We start from the raw sequence: 13,037 nt of genomic DNA, 5'->3' as shown, positions 1-13,037 counted from the left end.
CTAGCATGTTAGCCAGGCTAATGTGCTTGAGGCTAATTAGCCTCGAGCTACACTGAATAGACCCCGGCAGCTTTGACTGGTGTTGGCTCGCTCCCCCAGTGGTCCCGATGCATCCATATACTTCTATACCTTCAGATAAAGGTTGTAAGCTCACCTGTAACTATCGGTGACAATAGGCTCGTTTGAGTTGACTGCCGCCTCGCCTCGAAAGCAGGCGAGCACAGTCAAGGGCTCGATAGCCTCTCATAGCCGAGGCGAAGGCTTTGGGATGGGGGTGAGAACAGTCTGACATAACATAACGTTAACGTTACTTTATTCTCGTCAGAAACCACTCAGATTTGCATGTTAAAACAAGTTTGCAGCCTAGGAATCACTGGAAAACATTTTATTGATCTATTCACGTCAGATGAAGCCAGGATTAAACAAAACGATATCTGAAATACACAGCCCATCTGCCGTGTGTCTTTTCCGGGCTTCCTGCGGGGGAGGGGGCAGGGGGGGTACAGACGGTGGTGTTGGCTCGCTGCCCCAGTGGTCCCGATGCATCCATATACTTCTACTACCTTCAGATAAAGGTTGTAAGCTCACCTGTAACTATCGGTGACAATAGGCTCGTTTGAGTCGACTGCCCTCGCCTGGAAAGCAGACGAGAGCAGGCGAGCACAGTCAGGCGAGGCGTCAACAAGTCGAACACCCCCTGCAGCACTCACAACAATGAAGAAGGCTCATTCAGGCTTAGTTTTATAACTTTTACCTGCTGCTGCACATCACAGCACAGGATAAATGATGCGACATAAATATACATTATGTAAAGTCATTGCATAAATGTGTTTTTATTGAAAAAGTGGCGTCAAGTAAGCAAGTCTTGTTGCAGTGGATATCACAGTGTGCAACCATGTTACGTTACATGTTACAAACTACCCATTTCCCTATTCACGTTGTATTTGCGAGGGGTATATATACTGTACACTCACCGGTGGATGTGTGTTTCTCTTAGGGTTTCAATTTCATTTCATTTTATTTTGTCCAATATTAAAATATTCCTGAATTGCATTTTGTGTTACAAATAAGTATTATTTTTATCTAACTTTTTATCCAGATTTGATAGTTTTCTTGTCAAAAGTCGGCCGCCTCAAAGCCTTCTGGGTAATATCCAAACAATAGAGAGGCAAAGTGACCACCTACTTCCTGCTTCAGCACTGAACCAGAGATTTTCATCTGCCATTTATTTTCCCATACACATTTTGTAAAATGCTTATAAAAAGTTTTACTGGTTCAAACCAAATGGTACAGATATATTTAGAAACAGGGGAGATCGCATAACATCTCACAGGGACCAAAACGTTAAAAAAAAATGTGTGTTTAAAGAAAATATTTTTTTTAATGTTTTTTAAAGTTTTGGTCGGAGTGAAATGTTCTATGGTCTCTCTTATAGCGTTAGCTGAACCGATTGGTTCGACGAAGTAAAACGGTATGCTGGTGTTTGGACTGAGAGAGCCTGGTGACGTGAGGTTTGGACAGGAGAACAGGAGAAGTGAGGGGGTGGTGGAAGGGAGAAACATCACCAGCAGATCCATTCACAGCGCTAGCTGGCTTTAAAGGAGAATTTCGTTTTTTTTTTACCTGGACCCCCCTCCTCACATTAATTATGATCTGACGACTCACCCAGTGATCTCCGCAGCGTTTCTGGCCGTCCTAGCGTTGTTTTGAGATCAATAGCGTCCAAGCCAGTTGTAAAATGGAGCTCCGAGGGGGCCAAGTGGCAGCCTGTCTTTCCTGAATCTAAATAGCCAGTTTTATTCCCGTTTTCACCACATATCGTCATAATCTCATCCCGCCACCAACAACCACCAGACTGATATTTCCCCCCGGGCTGTTCCCTGGAGTCTCCCAGGGATCAAATTACCTCATTCGTGATCTCGGTCACCAAGTCTCGTCAAGACCCGCGATACTTTCCTGCCGGCTGGCCAACTACCTGTAGTTGGCCTGGCTATTTAGATGCAGGAAAGACAGGCTGCCACTTGGCCCCATTTTACGACTGGCTTGGACGCTATTGAACGCTAGGACGGCCAGAAACGCTGCGGAGATCACTGGGTGAGTCATCAGATCATAATTAATGTGAGGAGAGGGGTCCAGGTTAAAAAAAAAACGAAATTCTCCTTTAACTGAAACTACACATGCGCAAGCAGGAAATGCACAGAGCTCTGCCATTGGTTCTGAAATTTGCCCGCCCCACAAAAGCTCATCCTATCCAAATGTGGAGTGGGCGGATTCGAAAGCCTGAAAACTCCCCGCCCTTTTTTGAAAAACTGACCAAATCTGACACAGATCTGACTGTCTGGCTCTCCCTGTTGAGTATCTCTTTAATGAAAAAGTCGTGTAGTATAAACTCCCGTCTTTTCATAATCAGTTAAGATTTCAAAGTCGTCTAGTGTATAGGCTATAAGAAGTGAGTTCTGAATGACAGTGATGTTTACATTTGAATTGTTTCTTAACATGCAAAGTATCAAGCACTCTCTCTCACAGCTTTTGGTATAATGCCGTACTTTTATTCTGAAGGGCTAAGTTACGCTAACTGTGCATGCAGCAGCATAGAATCAACATTGGCGAGCTAGCATTAGCTTTAGCTCCCAACTCCAGAAAGCTGCATTTTTGGAAAAACAAAAAGGCTTCATTGGAACTATGATGTATCTAAGACCGAAGAGGCAGGGTGAAAGTTTGGCGGAATTAGCCGTTTAGACTACACACAAAAATTGAAAAATTGAAGTCGAAGATTGAGAAATAGTACAATTTACAATTTCCCATTTGGCAGAGGTTTTTATCCAAAGCCACTTACAAATGAGATTTTAATACAACACATGGAAGGATCTGTAAGCTGCATAGTGTAAATACAATGAAAATGGTCTAATTTCCTAGATTTTTTTTACACCCCTTTCAAAGCCTACCCAACTTTCTACAGTACCAAGATGTTTTTTTACTTTAAATAGATAGTAAGTAATCCTACCTCTGTGGATCCAGTGAATGCCAACTTGTCAACATCCATGTGCCTAGCAATGGCGGCGCCCGCTGACGGCCCCAAGCCAGGCAGGATATTCACAACCCCTTCTGGGAAACCCACCTAGAAATACACACGTCATGGTTTACTCCAGAAGCACATTACTGAATGGAAATCAAAGCAACTACACACAGTGATATTCATGGTTTTGCAAGCTACAGCTAGCTAGATAAAAACAATTTCACGCATTGTAGAAGTGCTAATATCAGCCATAATATTAGTACCCATTAATATACAATACTATACATTGAGAGGGGGGGTCTGATTGGTCAGGTTTAATGCCCATTTTGTGTAAATGGGTTAAAGATAAATTAATAGATTAATACGTAAATAAAAACAAGTCAATATGACATTTCTTTTCACATTTCACCTTTACTTTACCTTTACTAACCATATTTACAAGGTGAGGACAGGGGTAACGTTGCACAATTCCAGGAATATTCAATGTTGGGTACTTTCCATGGGAATTAACAGGACTAAATAGGAATTCACAGGAATTAACTGGACATTTTTGTGTAATTTATACTACTTTACTTTGCTTCATTTCGCAGACGCTTTTATCCAAAGCGACGTACAACAGAATTACATACACCACAAGCAGTAAGATAGAATACACCATGAATAAGAACATAATTAAAAGCTATAGGCACAAACTGCACAATGCATAGGGCTAAACAAAGAACGAACATTATACACATCCATTGATTCCGTTAATCGTGTCCATTAGGGATGTCACGATATTTCGTCCCACGAAATTTGCTTGAAATGGGGACTAAACCGACCGTCATTAAATAACCGACAAGATTAAATGCGCTATTTATAGACTAATTAATTCCCTTGGCTGGCGAAGTTTGCGCAACACTTATTCACATTTCCCTGTGCGGACCGCGTGTTTCAGTGGATGACAGCAGGGCCCACTGACTTTGTGTGTCTGCCTCTGCCTGCACTGATCCATAAAGTCGATCAGACAAATAAATTAAAGTTTCGTTAAATATACTCCTTGTTAAATGGCAAATCAATTATTTACGCTGAAACATGCTGAAACAACGTTGACATTAGTAGGCTAAATTACCGGACATAATAATAAGCTTAAAAACCTGTCAGAGGATCTCTCTATCGCTGTTTTTCGCGCAATACGCCCGCAGCAGTTTCCACCTTTTTTTCTTGTCTTTTTTTGGGTGGGTCTGCATCTGTGGCGACTCGTGGTCTCCAGGTGAGAATATTCTGTCAGTTCTGTCAGTCTCTGCTCAAAACAATACATCATATTTGTATTCCCTTCCAGCAGGTAGGCTACAGCTGTTCACATCTCCATGGCAACGATAACACCTCCTTTCCTTGCGGAAAGCCGCATTTCTGTGTAAACACACCTAGAAATTGCTTTCTGTGTAAAAAGGCAACGCTGGCTTATTTGCGGGCCTTCCTAACGGTGATATTGCAGGATTTCTGTATAAATAGGGCTACTGTCACGTCAATCTACTGGTTTAGTGTCCAGGTCGCCTGCAGACAGTAAACTGAAACGCCCGCTCTGGGGGAGCAGCTGAATGGGCTGGGAGGCGATGTGAATGGGTCAATGGCGTTTACCACACTCTGTTTACCAACCTGTGTTGAAAAAAAGTGTATCAACGGTAATTTTTATGTAAAAAAAGAAGAAGGTATAACAGAACTCGTGACAAGTAGATCTTCCACCACTTTAGTAAATATATACATTTAATTGGATAAATTAATAATTTGGCTACATTCACCCAAGCATAGAGCATGTACCTCTTTGATAAGGCTGGCCACATAGAGTGCCGTGAGTGGCGTCTGCTCCGCAACTTTCATCACCACTGTATTACCAGTTGCCAGGGCAGGGCCAAGTTTCCACGCTTGCATCAACAGAGGGAAGTTCCACTGCAGGGGGAGAGAGAGAGAAAAAGAGATTTCTATTATGGCACAAGTCCGATTTGATAGCCTGCAGCAACCAGCCAGCAGCTCAGTCATTCAATAGATAAGCTCTAAATGTTTCTGTTGCAAATAGCTGGGTGTTTTTCACTGTTTTAGAATATATGGCCTCATTCAACGTCTCCCACTCAGGCAGCGGATGGAGCTCGCCTACCCATTCTCCATCATCAGCAAACACCAGCAGAGTTGAAATGTTCTTAAGCATACAGTATATGACAAAAGGAGCTGCACAGAATAGGTCAGTACTTTGCCTTTTTGTGTTAATTCACCTGCCAACTGTGCATTCACACTAGGGATGGGCATCGAATTTCGAATTTTCGAATAATCGTTGTTATTATCAAGGTCGACTTTTATTATTGAAATTCGAAATTCGAAAAAAAAAAAAAAAAAAAAAAAAAAGATTTGAGTGAAATGTTGCATTGTCTCCCCTGATTCTAAGTATAGTCAAATCGCTTGGTTTGAGCAAGTAAAACAATTTTTATAAGCATTTTAAGCAAGGTTTATGGAAAAATGAATGGCGGATGAAATCCCATGAAGAGGGAGAGGGGGTGACTTTGGCACCCCTTTGGCACTCAGACCTGAGCCTACTAAATATTTAATGAACCACTCATGATTGTCAAAACTGTTTTTTATTTTCGAAAATGTCAATGTCATGTAACATGTTCTTTACTTCAGTGGTGCAATGCTTGTTTGAGCTAAAAATCCACAGCAGAAGCTTTTTATATTAATTAATAAAGCCGTAGACTTAGAATCAGGGGAGACAATGCAACATTTCACTCACAAAAAAAAAAAAAAAAAAAAAAAAAAATTACATTTTTATTTTTATTTTCGAATTTCGAATTAAATTCGAATTTGGCCAGCGAATTTCGAATAGTGTTTTTGCTAGAAATGCCCATCCCTAATTCACACTTAACTGTGAAGCTGAGCGACCAAGAAAACTCCACTGATGCGTCGACTAGGGATGTCGACGGTTAACCGTTAACCGGTTAACCGCCGACAACGTCATTGGTCGGTTAAGCATGTCGGTCAAACGGTTAATTTGCATATTAAATTGGCATACAACGTGTTGCCAATATGGTGTTTTTTTTCCTCCTCCGCTGTAAGCAATGTTAACCTGTAGCAGCAGGATATAGGAATTAAAAGCTCCTGCCAGAACAACATTAATTTAGAGAAAGGCTTTTCCAAATGTTTGAGAGAAAAGCCATGTGCATTGTCAAGCAGCACTGACTTCTCTGTCCGCTCCATACATGCGCCACAGCCCCGCCCCCCTCTGCTTTGACCAGACAGGAGAAGTGCGATACATTTCTCCCCTGACGCGTCGCCCTGCCTGCCCTGTGCAGACTACAGCCAGCCAGTCACTCTGCTGCTTCTGTGTTCCAGCCGCTGAATGAATGAAACGGCTTTTCAGTTTGGTCAGGACAGGAGCGCATGGCCTGAAACCCGACACCTTGCTCATCTCACAGCGTTCAGCGTGCACTGCACTTCATTCGGTTTCACTCTCTCTCCCTCCCTCTCTGCATGCATGTTCATCATGCACACGCATGCATACGCTCGCACTCAATGATCAAACAGTAGTTTTTTACCGTGTTACAAAAATGCAGACATGCGTCTAATTGACGATTGAAAAGTAACAATTAACGTTAGTCTTTACTGTCCAACACAGAGCAGTTCGGAGGAATTGTTTCACAACGAGAGACGGATTGTTTGTAGACTGCATTCATTGACACTTTCAAAGCCGGTGTGAAAGCAGCTACTGACAGCTACATGTGGAGCCCTGCAAGATAGAGAGAGCATAGCCCTCGTTGCGTGCGTGAAGACAGAGGGAGAAGGAGTGAGACCAAAAGCAGGTATTATATATTGCTTAAAGTAGAAGATACTGTAGTGATGCACGCGTTGTCAGTGCGCCTTGCAGCCCCTGGGCTGTCGTCCACTCAAAGTACTTCACGGGGCGGCTGCGTGTCAATTGACGTGTCCTTAATATGCAAAGCGTGCAGCTCTAAGCAGTATAGCCTATCGGAGGAATATTTTTGTTTAGATGGCTGGAGGATTCAACTTGTCTTTTCGTTAATGTGTTTTCTTCTGCTTGTAGATGTAAAAATAAACGCTTTCTAATGAAAAAAAATCAAGCATTTGTTGTGGTAAGGGTTTAATGGGGCACAGACAGTCAAAATGCGCATTTTAATCTTCTCGGTTAACCGACAATTGTCGGCTAATGAGGGTCGGTTGTCGGTCAAAGAAAATTATGATTTTCGACATCCCTAGCGTCGACGGTCAACAAGCTTTTCAGCTGAGAAAAGGTTGGTGGTAGAATGGATCGGCCAGAGGAGGTTGGGTTTAAGCATGAGGAGTGCTGATTGGTTGGGTGGGTGTAAGCATGAGGCATGACCAGAGCCGTGTAGATAGAAGAGTCCCGACATCTCCATTCACTCCAATGGACCAGTTTTTTACTCTCAAGAGTTCCAGGAAGTAAGGTCCTGGATTAAGCAGCACTGTCGAGTTGCAGCAAAATAGACACTTTGTGTTGTACTCTGAAAGGGTTTTTCCCCCCTTGAATCAAATTGTACATTATCAGCTTTATTTTAGCATGCAAAAGTAGCGCGAGACCCATTCCTGGCTGTTCATTGGCTAATGAGTCTTGCATTTTGATCCTCCGCTGACGCCACTCTCTCTCTAGAGGACACTAGGCATGACGATTTTAAGATTAGAGTATAATATGAGGCGAAGCCAATCGGAGGCAGACTCGTCCCTCCGGCCGATCCAATCTAGCAACGACCCTGAGAAAAGTTGGTCATAGCTGAACATTTCGCAGTCACCAACCGCAGTCATCAACATTTCTTCCTCGTTTCCCGACTGATGTGTGAGAGGTTGATTACAGCCATTCAAAGGATCCAAGTTTTCCACAACTTTTATTTGAAAGACCACAGGAACCTGCCAGAATACATGTGAAACAATCTCACACAAGTTGGAAGTTTATCTTTAGTTCTCTCTCTCTCTGGCAAATCTGCATTTACACATTACCTGCTCATCTACCTAACTATGTGTCTTTTCCTCATCCCTGTTGTAACCTCAGCCCATAGGCGCCGTAGACACGGCATCTTCAGGTGTAGTAACCCAGGTAATCTTTCCTACCCTATGCGCACAAGTACTCCTTTTACTATTGCCGCAGGACTCTGGAACTGCCAGTCGGCTGTTAAGAAAACTGAGACCATCTCAGCTCATGCTCCATCTCAATCCCTCCTTCTCACACCCCCCCAGAGCCTCTGGCCATGGAGGAGGCACTGGTCTCCTCATCTCTCCCAAATGGACCTACACTGTCACTCCTCTCTCTCATCTCGCTTGGTGACTTCCTCGACGAGATGGACACCCTTCTCTCCGTCTTTCCTGAGGATGGTACGCCACTCATTCTTCTGGGCGACTTCAACATCCAGCCGGTAACCTTGCAAACTCTGCCTTTCCTTAACTTCTTCTCATCCTTCGACCTCTACCTCTCTCAAAATCCCCTCCAACTCACAAAGCAGGGAACGTGCTTGACCTGGTCTTCACCAGATCCTGCTCCACCTCCAACCTCACTGTGACTCCTCTTCCTGTATCCGACCACCTATAACCTTCCCATCGCCCTCCCCACCTTCCACTGTTATGACCCGGTCTAGGGGTTTTGACCACAACATAAACTTAGGAGGAGCAAGGAGGAAGCATGGAGGGCCAGTGTTAGCACCACTCAGCTAACACCAATCCCCCCAGCGCCAGCTTGAAAGCACAGGAGTTATATGGGGGCCTGTCCCTGGAGTGGCCAATCCCCAGCAACGATGTCATCAGCCAATCTCTACTGGCCAGCCAATCCCCTACTGCAAACACACCTGCAGGGAATAAAGGTGCTCACACAGCAGAGTCCTCACTCTACACCACACACAAGGAGCAAAGATCCTCCTACAGAAGTGAGGGCTCACTCCGCACAGAGTTACAGAAATGCACGAGGAATAAAATACTACAATTACGGCCTAAGGCCGTAACACCACCCATCACCCCTTCACTCTATCAGCACCCGACGCAACCTAAAAACTCTCACCTAACTCCCTCTCTTCTGCTGTCCTCTCCTTGCTTCCCTCAGCCGAGCAGTTCTCTCTCTTGTCTGCTGAGGAGGCTTCCACCACTCTTCTATCCTCTCTCCTCCGCTCTTGATTCTCTCTGCCCACTCACCACTAAGCCTGCCTGATCCTCTCCCCCTGCTCATTGGTTGACTGAATCTCTGTGAACTCATCGAACAGAGCTTCGGGCAGCTGAGAGGAAATGGAGAAAATCACATCACCCTGAAGATCTCTCTTCCTACCACCTTATCCACTCCAACTTCACCTCTGCTGTCTCAAAAGCAAAAACCTCTTCTTCATCTCTGAAGTCCAGTCCTCTGCTTCCAACCCCAGCAAACTGTTTTCCACCTTCTCCACCCTCCTCAACCCTCCTCAACCCTCCCTCCCCTCCCCCTCTGCTGATTACTTTGTCAAAGTCAAAGTCAAATTTATTTATATAGCACCTTTCACACACAAAGGCAATCCAAGGTACATCTCCCTCTCTGGTGTGTGAAGGTGGATCCCTGCAGGTGGAGACAAGCTGAGATGTCAGCTTGTGAAGATGGCCGCGCTGTGAATGAGCTGCCAACCGACCTCGTACTTTTGTACTCTTTTATGCTATTTCCAAGCCTCCGTTTTAGCCTGTTTTTATATATATGTTGGTTTTAACTGTCCTCTTGACTATTATAAAAGTTTGTAACGATCGGCTGCCAGGATCGTCTCCTCTTTACTAATTTATGCCAGGCCCCTGTCTGAGAGGGTGCTCACTCGGATCTGTTTTTAGCTTAGCCACAGGCTAATCAATCCTACTGACGTTTTATCTTCATCGCTACCTCCTCCATCCACTACAACAACGTGAGGAGAAACCCATGACCGGATCGACATATGATCACTTGCCAATACCATATCAACGCAGCAGGCCCGGTTATACGGGCCTCTGTCGGTAAGTGATCAATTACTGCTCGGGGCTACTGCCGCATAGCACTATCCAGCTAACGCTACCCCACGGTCCATCACCAAAGACACCTGTACTGGCCGTTGCTTTCTGCTTCTTCTCCACAGAAACCACTAACAACAACCTTCTCCGGATTGACACGATAACCGATCACTTGCCTATACCATCTCAACGCAGCAGGCCCGGTTATACGGGCCTCTGTCGGTAAGTGATCGATCACTGCCTGGCCTCCTGTCTACCTCACAGCAGTATCCCGCTACCTCTATTTACTACCAAAGACACCTGTACTGGTCATTGCTCTCTGTTCCCTCTCCCCAGATACCACAATCAACCATCTCCCGATTCTCTCTCACTCACACACACACACACACACACACACTCACGCACTCACTCACTCACTCACTCACACACACACACACACACACACACACACACACACACACACACACACACACACACACACACAAACAAACCATGCCTTCACTTACCCTTTCACCGTGCTGCCCTGGTTGTCATCACAAAGACGCCAGGATATCCCAGCTGGAGGAGAGAGTAGCTCTGCTCCACCAGCTCAAAGATGAAGAAATGTTCATGGACTCCCTGGTCAAATCCTGCATCCCGATCTCATCTCCACCTACTGCCGAGCTGGACTCCGACTCTTTAATTATTGTGGGTCGCGCTGCCGCTGTTAACATCTCTGCAGCCCTGGCAGACACTGTTCTGGACCCAGACATTGATATCTCCCGGACTGACAAATACGAGTGGCTAGGTAACAAGCCCAAAGTCCTATCAAACTCCACCCCCGCTCAGAACCAGCTGTGGAAATCAGCAGGCAAGGGCAATCATGGTGGGAAACTCCTTCCTCGCCGTTCCCCACCGGAGAACCGCCCACTGCCCACTTTCAACAGGTTTTCCTCTCTAAGTGAAGGAACAACATCTCCTCCATCCACGTCCAGTCCACCTGCTGTCCCCACTGTCCCATCATCCCGACGCATCCCTCTCGTCCATTCTGCTAAATTCGTTTTCACTCCCTGTCCCTCCCCCAGATCGCCCCCTCTGTCCGCTCCTCCAGCACTTGTTCTCTCCAAGCACGTTATCCCACCATCATCATCCAGTAATAATTTGTCAAATACCCTCCTCCCCCCCTCCCGCGTCTCATCCACAAACCCCCCCGCTCATCCTTCTCACTCGCGTCCATCCCTCCTGCCCCGTCTCATACCTCCCACTGTGCTGATAATCGGCGACTCCATAACCCGGAATCTCCGCTTCATTAACACAGTCACACATTGTTTTCCCGGTGCCACCACGACGGACATCATCAATAGACTCCCAGCAATCATAGTCACAATGCCGCCAACAATAAAGAAAATAATAGTCCACATTGGGTCCAACGATGTCAATAAGCAACAGTCTGAACTGACGAAAAAACATTTTGTCACTCTTTTCGGCCTGCTCAACAACACTGGAAAATCCATTTTCCTCTCTGGTCCCATTCCAACGTTCCGTCGCGGCGACATGTACTTCAGTCGCCTGCTCGCTCTCCACACCTGGCTCCACTCCGTCTGCATCACTCACAGCATCACTTTCATCCACAATTTCACTCTGTTTTGGGAGCGCTCCTCTTTTTATTCTCCCGACGGACTTCATCCGAGCATGCTAGGCGTACAAATGCTTGCTGCCAATCTCCATCGTGCCCTGGCCGTCAAAGCGTCCGCTACCCCTCGCGCTTGACTTTCAGGTCCATCTCCCCTATTGGTCACTTCCGGCCAGTTTCAACAAAACACTCCAGCCCCCCCCTCCCCCGCTACCCCCCCCATATCCACAGTCAACATCCATCCCAACCTGATCTCAGCAAATCTCCCCCGCCCTACTCCCCCCTCCCCATTATTGCACTGTTTATCTCAACTTCGCTCCCCCCCCACCACACCGGGACGGCACGGTGGCTCAGTGGTTAACACTGTTGCCTCACAGCAAGAAGGTCCCGGGTTCGAACCCCGGTCCGTCCCAGGTCCTTTCTGTGTGGAGTTTGCATGTTCTCCCCGTGTCCGTGTGGGTTTACTCCGGGCGCTCCGGTTTCCTCCCACCATCAAGAAAGACATGTATGTTAGGGTTAATGCTCCTGTCAATGCCCCTGACCAAGGCACTGGCAAAAGAACTGGAGTTGGTCCCCGGGCGCTGCACAGTGGCTGCCCACTGCTCCTAGTTCTAGGAAGGTTCCTAGTAGAGGATGGGTCAAATGCAGAGGATGAATTTCCCCATGGGGATAAATAAAGGATAACTTACTTACTTACTTACTTACTAACTTACTTACTTACTTACTTACTTACTTACCCCCGCCCTCCCCCTTCACCTTTAGCCAACATCTACCTGAACACAGAAAAACTCCCCTGCCCTGCTCCCCCTCCCCCATTACTGCTCTACCTATCCCTACTCTGCTCCGCCCTCGCCCCCCTCCCACTTACCTTCACCCTGCCGAAATTTTTTCTAAAAAAGGCATTAATATTAACAACCTCATATCCGTCCCCTCCTCCCCTCCCCCCCCTCCACTCTGTAACAACCTTTTTAATATTGAGGGAGGTCTCTGGAACTGCCAGTCTGCTGTCAATAAACCGGACATCATATCTGCCCACGCCCTTTCTCTGTCACTTCACTTTCTTGCACTCACTGAAACCTGGATCACTCCCGAAAATACTGCCACTCCTGCCGCCCTCTCATCTGCATTCTCCTTCTCCCATACCCCCAGACCCTCCGGACGCGGGGGTGGCACGGGCATTCTTATCTCCTCCAACTGGTCTTATTCTGTCTCACCTCTTTCCCACCTTTCTATTTCCTCCTTCGAATCCCACTCCGTCACTATTACCCTTCCCATCAAACTTATCATAATCATCATCTACCGCCCACCTGGACCCCTCTGCACATTCCTTGAAGATCTACACACCCTCCTCTCCCTCTTTCCTGAAGACACCCCACTGACCCTCATGGGAGATTTTAACATCCCACACTTAACTCTTCTCTCTACCCC

The 13,037-nt window shown here is 46.2% G+C and overlaps 1 protein-coding gene across 1 annotated transcript in view; it reads right to left on the bottom strand.

The window, feature by feature from the left end:
• Positions 1-13,037, bottom strand: part of LOC310782241 (aldehyde dehydrogenase, mitochondrial-like) — an 87,746-nt gene that overhangs the window by 50,729 nt on the left and 23,980 nt on the right. The window contains exons 6-7 of the mRNA XM_083642922.1: positions 4,817-4,945; positions 3,005-3,118 (exon numbers count right to left, since the gene is read on the bottom strand). Coding sequence (XP_083499048.1) covers positions 3,005-3,118; positions 4,817-4,945 — 243 coding nt within the window. The remainder of the gene's footprint in view (positions 1-3,004; positions 3,119-4,816; positions 4,946-13,037) is intronic.

Source organism: Poromitra crassiceps (genome assembly GCF_964638095.1).
Source record: "Poromitra crassiceps genome assembly, chromosome: 1".
Taxonomy (NCBI): Eukaryota; Metazoa; Chordata; class Actinopteri; order Beryciformes; family Melamphaidae; genus Poromitra; species Poromitra crassiceps.
This window is presented reverse-complemented; position numbering and strand designations above follow the sequence as displayed.